This window comes from Choristoneura fumiferana, chromosome 11, assembly GCF_025370935.1.
Source record: "Choristoneura fumiferana chromosome 11, NRCan_CFum_1, whole genome shotgun sequence".
NCBI classification, from domain to species: domain Eukaryota; kingdom Metazoa; phylum Arthropoda; class Insecta; order Lepidoptera; family Tortricidae; genus Choristoneura; species Choristoneura fumiferana.
In genome coordinates this window covers 1,210,191-1,220,152 of record NC_133482.1, presented here as the reverse complement: position 1 = coordinate 1,220,152, position 9,962 = coordinate 1,210,191, and the positions used below count along the sequence as shown (strand labels likewise).

Genomic DNA, 9,962 nt, shown 5'->3' with positions numbered 1-9,962 from the left:
GAAAGTAATGCTGAGATGGTTTGGGCGTGTCGAGAGAATGAATGAAGAACGATTGACGAAAAAAAGTGTATGAAGCGAGTGTGAATGAAAGTGTTGGAAGGGGTAGACCTAGGCGGACGTTTCGAGACCAAATCAGGGACGTCTTGAAAAAAGGCCAGGTCAAGAGTACCCTAAACCGAAGAGCATGTATGAAGGGAATAATGAAAGTGGACGAAGCGAAACAAGTATGTAAGGATCGTAGCAAGTGGAAAGAAGTGGTCTCTGCCTACCCCTACGGGAAAGAGGCGTGATTATATGTATGTATGTATGTAAAGCAACAAAAAATCTAATTTTGCAGTTAATCGAAAATTAATCTGGTTTTCAGATGATAATTTTTTTTAATGGTATCAACATCCCTATTGTGACTTTAGTATCCTACGACTGCCGATGGAAAAGATGGGTAACGTGTATCGAATATGCATGCTTATATAGTTGCGTCATTCCAGAATGTTCCTCAAGACGATAGCAGCGAAGGTGCGCAATTTACGAGCGAAATACGCGCACTGCGGGCCGATCGTGTACCAGTTGGAGCGGCTGACGCTGACGCAGCTGGTCAAGTTCATCCGCGTGTGCCACGACAAGTACCAGCGCAGCGTCATCGAGCCCGGGACCGCGGTCGGCGCGCTCGCTGCACAGGTCAGTGAATCATCATCATCTGCGAGCCGAAATATCTCGAAGGTTCACCAACAAACTGCTGCAGTTTGGTGGAACTGTTTATACAATAAGTATTTTTTATGTACGGTCACGCACGAGCGTTAATTTGAGACCCATTGCGTCAAGAAATCCTTTGAACTGACATACAACATGACAGATATTCGATCTTAAGTGGGTCCCAAGTGGGCGACCGTACTTCCTTTTTAGTTTTTCAGATAAATAAATTTCAAAAAGGCTGCCTGTCCACTGGAGCGGAGCGAGACAATATCCACCGTTAGATTTATTTAAATCTCCAATCTTCTTCAGTAGACAGGAAGTTAGTAGCTTAAAAGTTATGGACTTTGAAAAAAAACGTCATAAATTAAGGACTCTTACGTTGTTTTAGTGCTAATTATTAATTAAGAATTGGGCACTAATGTATTCGAGAAATTAACTTCATTTGACCTGTAGATTGTTCCCCTTAAAGTTAAGTGCGTTTATTACCTGCTGAGCTGGCAACGTTGCATTTTTGTTAGTTTTTCCCGATTATTCTACTTCTTAATATATAAGTTAATGTGTCTACTCCAATAATTATTCATGATAGACTTTTATATTCCTTTAAAACGAATTAATGTTTATGACCGGTTTTTAAAGAAAATAAAAGTCTATAACGAATAATTATTGGAGTAGACACATTAACTCATATATTAAGAAGTGTTCTATCAGACAACATTATTAATATTCATTCAATTTTTATGGAATAATCGAGAAAAACTAACAAAAATGCAACGTTGCCAGCTCAGCAGGAATAAACGCTCTCGGATATCATAAATAACACGGTGTATTTTAATCGTTAGAGTATCGGCGAGCCCGGCACCCAGATGACCCTCAAAACGTTCCACTTCGCGGGCGTGGCCTCCATGAACATCACGCAGGGCGTGCCCCGCGTCAAGGAGATCATCAACGCGTCCAAGAACATCTCCACGCCCATCATCACCGCCGAGCTGCTGTGCCCGCTCGACCAGGAGTTCGCCCGCCGCGTCAAGGGACGCGTCGAGAAGACCACGCTGGGAGAGGTACAAGTCCACGCGCGTAGGAAGACCCCTGGGTGGCTAGTGGAGGGGATACGTGTGCGCATCTGTCAACTATAGTCGTTCCAATCGTTTATTTAACTTTTGACAGATCAAGCACGTGAAGTTTTACAATAATTTTCGGACAATTTAGACTATAAAAACCGTTTTGAAGTAAATCGATTTTATAAATAAAACTTACATTTAAAATTATTTTGATTATATTTTATATGAAAATCATTTAAAAATAATAAATACATTAATATGCATTTAGGATTAAAAAGTTAAAACAACTAAAATAGGCACTGTAATACTATGTTTAATTATACCACGGGAGTCTCGTTGTGAGTGACAACAAACTGGCGTCGCTGCCGCGTCCAGTGTTGCCGCTTCATAAATGTCAAAATTACTAAATTACCGTCGGAAGTGATAAACATATTAAATTAACATAAATGGTTTATTTTAATATGTAAGATAAAGTAACTTCAACACCTGTGAATGTTTATAAAACAATGCAAAATGTTGAGCAAAAATAAGATATGAATGTGTTAAATCGATTAAAACTTCTTCATGAATAAAATCGATTGTTAAAAGAAATCGAATCGATAACGCATCAGGGCATCACTATTTTAATTAGTACTCGAGCTGTCAAAAGTTAAATAAACGATTGGAACAATTATAACAAGCCAATGGCGTGACGGCCGCGCGCGCTCCTACGCCCCCTCCCGCGTCCCCCACTGCGCAGGTATGTCGCCAGGAGCGTTTTACGTGCGTTGATTTGTAACATGTAGAGCAACTAGTGTTTACTTCGCACGCGTAAATCATTAGATACAGCAGTTGAATTGAAGTTCCGGGATTTTACGAAATTCCCGTGGGAATTACACCGTGATCTCTATTGAAGTTGCATTTTAAACAACAGTGCCAAATTTCGTGACTCTAAGCCCAGCGGTTGTTATTTCGAGATTTTATCCATATCCCGTGGGAATATCGGGATGTCCAGCTATCTACATGCCAAATTTCATCCAAATCCGTCCAGCCGTTTTAACGTGAAGAATTAGCAACATACGCACATGCGTGCGCGCGCACACACACATACCAACTCGTAAACTCTCGCATCAAACTTTATAATATCAGCAGGATAACTAGTCCTTTGTTGTCATTCTCATTGGTATTATTTCCTTAGATAACGACGTACATCGAAGAGGTGTATTTGCCGGACGAGTGTTTCCTGCTGGTGCGTCTCGACGCCGAGCGCATCCGGCTGCTGTCTCTGGAGGTCAACGTCGACTCCGTCATCTACTCGTGAGTTTACTTGCCAACGTGTATTGTAGAAATAGTCCAAAATATAATCAGTGGCTTGTTTGACAAAAATATAAACCAAGACGATAGGTTTTTTTTATTAGATTTTTTACGAAATATGAAATCACGCATTTTATGCGGTATTCTTATCTATGGAATATAAAGTCATAATTTTCGCGGGTGCCTTTTGTGATCCTTACTCGCTAGTCCTGCCGTCGATCGAGCAGTAGTACCGACCGACAAACAACCTGGAACGTTTTTTCCGTAATTAAAAAAGAATTTTCTAGATGATAATTATCAGTATTCATAAAATATTGTGAAAGTCTCCTGAAAAAAAAACCGAGGTTAAAATTTTATTTTTCTTGGGCGACGTACTTTGAATCCCTCGCTACACTCAGGGTTCAAAATAGTGCTATTTCCATGAATATATCATTGTGCTGCTTTGATACAATCTCCTATAGCTCAAGTGCTTGTTCCAGTATTTGCACATCGAAGCTGAAGGTGAAGCCGGGCAACGTGCAGGCGGTATCGGACTGGGCGCTGAAGGTGCGCGGCGAGCCGGCCAAGCACGGCGGCTGGCTCAATATGGCGCTGCAGCAGTTAGCGCGGCAGCTGCCCGCCGTCGTGGTCAAGGGGCTGCCGCAGGTCTGTAGGGCGACACTCTTTTCCGGCCCGGATAATACCGAAAGAAACTGACATGAGCTTCTATAGGCGTGTACACGAAAAACAGGGTCGGTATTATCCAGGCCGGGAAAGACATTGGCGCCGTCTAAAGCGCAATCGCAATCAAAGTAGGTCCGTTAACTAATAAATAAGGAAGTAAATAAATTGGCGTGCATTGGGTCGATTCTCAAAGCATATTAGTCTAATAATATTAGTGTTTTGTCTGATAAATAGTATGAGAAAATAATTATGAATATTATTAAACTAATATGCTTCGGAAAATGGGCCCAGCACTAGCACTGCCTGTTCTATGCTCGCTATACGCTACCAGCCTTATTCATAAAAAGTTAGAGCCTCCTTGAAGGCTCCTTGAAGGCCCAATGCTAAAAACATGATTCATAAACGTCTGTTAGCGCTAATCAGTCGATCAAGGCTCTGCTAAAGTTAGAGGACCGTAGACCCACCTTTATCTCCCTGCTAAGTCACAAAATGGTCGCCACAAATTTGAACAGCTGACTTTGACAAGAGCAAAAAACCTTACTGAAGATATTATTAGTGAAGGGAGGGTTACGCAAAGATTAAAAAAAAACCAGGAAAATTTATTATTTTTTACTACTATTTTACTACTTTACTAACAATAAATATGAGAAAAATAAAATTAGGATGATTAACATAATTATGGCTTTTGCACTTAGGTACAACATCAACATGCAAATCGGAAATGGCTTTTTATTTTTTTTCCTGCTAATTTGCTGTCACTGCTGTCAATTTTTTTTTAAAATTATCGATGAGGCCATTTTTTGTCTGATTTGTCGAGATGGCCAACATAACGCGTCTAATCCGTCTATCAGCAGCTCAACAACTAGCAGACTGCTAGCAAGCGTTTATGAATCATACTTCTTGACAACCGTCTAACAAGCTTAATCAGTCTGCTAAGTAACAGACCGATCAAACCTCAATGAGGGCTATCGCGTATGAATTCGCCGCTAGAGGCGCTAGTGTAGCGTGAGGTCTCCGAAATGTCAAAACTCATAGTTTTTGGGTGAGCTGCGCGGGTTTATTTATAATTAGAATATTTTGTGAATATTTTGCATTACTGAAATTAATTATGGCAATTATGCGTTACGGGGCAATGAATGTCTGTGTTTTGAGACAGTTTTGTCTTTCGGAAACTTTTGCTCTCCCTTTTTTTTCCGAACGAAACGGGACTAAGCAACACTGTGGTTGCAGGATATTTTTATGGTACGGTTTCGAGGTGTATTAAATATGATTTTAATCTAAACTTTGTTTTCACGCCCGTAATAACAGACTTTGAAAGCCATACTTAAAAACCTCACGCAACAGTGCGCCATCTAGCGAGACAAAAAACGATAGCCCTCATTAAGGATTTTTTATGAATAAGGCTGTACCATGCACTGACCTAAACAGTAACGTGGTGCCGAAACAACAATCAATATTATAATAGACTGGGACTCTATACGTACCCTAAGAGCGGTTTCGTACTACAACTTTCCGAATCCGGGGAAATAGGGACCGAAGTATTTGTAGAACTACTTGTGTAGTGAAATCGGATGACAGAAATCGGATCTAGTGCGTAAACTACAGTACAAATAGTTCTACGATTGCTCCGGTCTTCACATTACGAGTACATTAGTTAAGACTAAACTAAACTACGAGCAGATTGCAGCGGTTATAATGAGGGCTATCGTTTTTTGTCTCACTAGATGGCGCACTGTTGCGTGAGGTTTTTAAGTATGGCTTTCAAAGTCTGTTATTACGGGCGTGAAAACAAAGTTTAGATTAAAATCATATTTAATACACCTTAAAACCGTACCATAAAAATATCGAGCATGCCACAGTGTTGCATAGTCCCCGTTTTGTTCGGAAAAAAGGGAGGACAAAGGTTTCCGAAAGACAAAACTGTCTCAAAACACAGACATTCATTGCCCCGGAACGCATATTTGCCATAATTAATTTCAGATATTGCAAAATATTCACAAAATTATTCTAATTATAAATAAACCCGCGTAGCTCACCCAAAAACTATGAGATTTGACATTTCGGAGACCTCACGCTACACTAGCGCCTCTAGTGACGAATTCATACGCGATAGCCCTCATTACATAGGTGGTTACAGCTGTCGTTTGTTGAATGCGGCCGATTGAAATTTTAAAACGCTTAAATAATAATAAGTGAAATGTACTTTTGACAGGTGTCGCGATGCGTGATCGCTTGCGATGACACTGGCGGAGACATAAAGTAAGTGCGGACTCTCTAACGCTGAATTATGTTATGTCCCATCCTATCACGTCACACCAATTTGATCATTTTTGGACCCTGCCCTCCTTGATACGCCTGTGGCTATGAAAATCTCCACTAACTGTTCCTGATTCACAGCCGCTATACCCCCACCCCCTTCCCTAAACTAACTGTGTTGTGTAAGTTATGGATGGCCGGCCAATCGATCATCGTTTCACCGTTAATTTATTATTTCATCATCATCATCATATGAGCCGTAGGACGTCCACGGTTAGACGTGGCCTCCCCTGTTTATTATCTACTATCTCGAAAATACAAACTGAGACATGGATGCAAAAGAAAAACCATAAAAAGAGACCAGCACTGGCAATCGAACCCAGGTCCTCAGCAATCCGTGCTGCGTCCAGCAATCCTACACCACTGCTGGACAGGAATCTAGACACGAAGTTTTCCTATGCATACATATCTCAGGTTGCTTAATTCTACTATGCTACTTATGCTATGTTTCGTCAAGAGACGTCACACTCTTTCGGAACCAACCGCTCACCCAGACAAGAGATGTCGCTGCTAAGCAATCAAATTATGATTGGGTTTTTTTGGAGTCTTTTTGTATTTATTATTTCAACTCCAAATTTGTTACTTTTACGGGTATCCCGTGAAACCATATCGAAAGTACAAACTGAGGTGCAAAGAAAAACCAGAAAAAGAGACCAGCACTGGGAATCGAACCCAGGTCCTCAGCAATCAAATAATCAATATTATCTACTATTATTTATTTCACGGTTGATGCAGCCCGCTTCCTGGAGATATAGAAGGGTTCAACACTGGATATGATGATGATTGTTTATCGTCTACTTAAGTTTATCGTTCGTGTTCATTAGGTACAAGCTGTGCGTTGAAGGCGACGGACTGAGGGACGTGATGGCTACGTACGGCGTGATGGGGACGAAGACAACTTCCAATAATATATTAGAGGTAAGTCGTAATATAGGTATTGCTTTGGTCGTCGCAAAGTCTGACGATGGAGCGTAAGGCACATTAGAGCTTCAAGATAGGACAATGTAACCTAGCTGTGTTTGGGCTTGTTAGAGTATTTAGTAAGTTAGTTTACTTTAACAAAAAAATGGTACCCAGGGTCTTTTTATGAAGCATCCAGGATATAATATGTTTTTAGTTTTTGAAAGTATTATAATTAATTATTATTTAAGCCGTGGTGGCCTAGTGGTTTGACCTATCGCCTCTCAAGCAGAGGGTCGTGGGTTCAAACCCCGGCTCGCAACTCTGAGTTTTTCGAAATTCATGTGCGGAGTTACACTTGAATTTTACCACGAGCTTTGCGGTGAAGGAAAACATCGTGAGGAAACCTGTACAAACCTGCGAGCAATTCAATGGTCGGTGTGAAGTTCCCAATCCGCACTGGGCCCGCGTGGGAACTACGGCCCAAGCCCTCTTGCTCTGACAGGAGGCGTGTGCCCAGCAGTGACACGTATATAGGCTGGGATGATGATAATTATTTGCGCGATAGAAATATCTGGAATACGGAAAAAGGCGTATATTTGGCGAGATTGCCGTGCCCACCCCAGTATGATCTAGTGCCCACCCCAGGATGTTGGGCTACCGATTTGAAATTCTACAACACTAATATCTTCACACAAAAATCCAGGCCAGGCCTCCCCGGAAAATAGTCACTGAATTTGCCAAAATACGGAAATTCCCCGTAAAATTGAAGTGGCAATAGGCGGAGCTCGAAGAACAAATAACTTTTAGGGGAGGAAAGTCTTCGAGTGGCGACCACGAACCGGAAGACGATGCGTTGGCAGGGTTCTCGCTAGATGGACTGACGATATCGTGAGAGTTACGGGCGGTGGATGTACTTGCCGAGTTGTTGTTCATTGTGGCGTTCTAAGGGGAGAAATTTCTTCAACAGTGGACGTCTTTCGGCTGATGATGATCATATCAGCCGTAGGACGTCCGCTGTTGGACAAAAGCCTTCCCCATAGACTTGCAGTTGCTTCTTTCTTTCTACGAGTACCCTGGTGTTATGCCGTGCGTGTGACAGAAGTGGTTAAAACAATTGTGATTCCAAGTGCGTCAAACAATAAGGCCGCAAGGCATCCCTCCATCTCGTTGGTGGTCGTCTCTGCTGCGCTTGCCGATCCGTGGTCTCCATATGGCAACTTTTCGGCTCCGAGGGCTATTTATGATGAACTGGTGAATTTTAACAGGAAGTAATTGACTTGTCAGGTGTACGCGACGCTGGGCATCGAGGCGGCCAAGTCGACGATCATCAGCGAGATCCAGGCGGTGATGGCGGGCCACGGCATGAGCGTGGACCGGCGCCACGTGGAGCTGCTGGCCGGACAGATGACGGCGCGCGGGGAGGTGCTCGGCATCACGCGCTACGGCCTCGCGCGCATGAAAGACTCCGTGCTCAACCTGGCCAGCGTGAGTTGGTTATTACAGTGACCGGCCCACGGGGAGCTGCGGCCGACAGATGACGGCGCGCGGGGAGGTGCTCGGCATCACGCGCTACGGCCTCGCGCGCATGAAAGACTCCGTGCTCAACCTGGCCAGCGTGAGTTGGTTATTACAGTGACCGGCCCACGGGGAGCTGCGGCCGACAGATGACGGCGCGCGGGGAGGTGCTCGGCATGCATGCCGTGCGCGGCTGCCTCGCTACAATAAAATTGTGCGCTACAAATGGCTCGCGAGCCAAAAACGCCTTTTGTCTACACCCATATAGTAAATTCTCAATTATGCGTTCAAAATTCATAGGTAATGACAGCATTACAACATTGGATTATATTATGAACTATGAACACGGCTGTATCGTAATGGTCATTACGATACAGAAATCTGTCTGTATCGTATAAGATTTCATACATCATTACAGCACAGGGGGGGGGGGGGGCCGCGACCACGTGCAGCAGTAGGTCGTCGCGGGCGCAGCTCGTGGGGCAGACATACCTACCTAGTTCTCGTTAATGCAGGTCATTCTCAATGGTTCGCGAACACATGATAGAGGATTTAATATATAGATATGGACAAAATATTGTATGCAACTGTACGTAATCAGGCCTTAAAACACTCATGTGACCCTATTATGAAAACTCGGCTACGGGGCCGTTACGATACAGTTGCATAAAATATATTGTTATCAAGCTATGCTATGGTATTTTTATTAAAATAAAAAGGTTGTGTTATTGTTCAGTTTGAGAAAACCGCGGAGCACCTGTTCGACGCGGCGTACTACGGGCAGCAGGACTGCATCTCGGGCGTGTCGGAGTCCATCATCGTGGGCGCGCCGTGCGCGCTCGGCACCGGCGTGCTGCAGCTGCTGCACGCGCACGCGCACGCGCCGCCCGCGCCGCACAACCTGCTCTTCGACGACCCCACATACCACAACTCCATATGGGACTAGACTGTTATATACTAATGTTGTTATAGCTGCAGTGTTTTATTTACTATTTACATGTGTTTATTTGCAGGTGGTAGGACCTTGTGCAAGGTCCGCCCGGATTGCTACCACCATCTTGCTCGCTAATCCTGCCGTGAAGCAGCAGTGCTTGCACTGTTTGTGTTTCAGCGTGGAGGTAAGACAGCCGGTGAAATTACTGGCACTTGAGGTGTCCATCTTAGGCCTCTAGGTTGGCAACGCGCCTGCAATACCCCTGGTGTTGCAGGTGTCTATGGCGGTGGTGATCTCTTACCATCAGGAGACCCACTTGCTCGTTTGCCATCCAGTCGAATAAAAAAAATCCTCAATAGCCCCGCAAAGGAACGGATGGCTTTTCAAACCTACGTACAGATGGCGTTAGTGTACCGACACTATAACTACCGACATCTCTGTTTATTTTTGTTAGGCTTCTATTTAAAATATGAAAACGTTTATTCTGCAAGTGGCGACAAAGCTAGAGGGCTCTTTTACATGATGTCACTTTTTAGAAGACTGGATAGCCAAGTGGTTAGAGAACCTGACTCCTCCTGGTCCCGGGTTCG

The 9,962-nt window shown here is 43.6% G+C and overlaps 1 protein-coding gene across 1 annotated transcript in view; it reads left to right on the top strand.

Annotated features, from left to right (window-relative positions):
- The window catches only part of Polr3A (RNA polymerase III subunit A), a gene marked incomplete in the record, with an annotated part of 96,727 nt that extends 87,318 nt beyond the window's left edge, over positions 1-9,409 (top strand). Inside the window, 8 exon segments of the mRNA XM_074094020.1 lie at positions 486-675; positions 1,530-1,748; positions 2,926-3,044; positions 3,521-3,686; positions 5,917-5,963; positions 6,845-6,938; positions 8,208-8,408; positions 9,175-9,409. Of these exon segments, the coding sequence (XP_073950121.1) occupies positions 486-675; positions 1,530-1,748; positions 2,926-3,044; positions 3,521-3,686; positions 5,917-5,963; positions 6,845-6,938; positions 8,208-8,408; positions 9,175-9,384 (1,246 nt within the window).
- Positions 9,410-9,962: the final 553 nt, after the last annotated feature.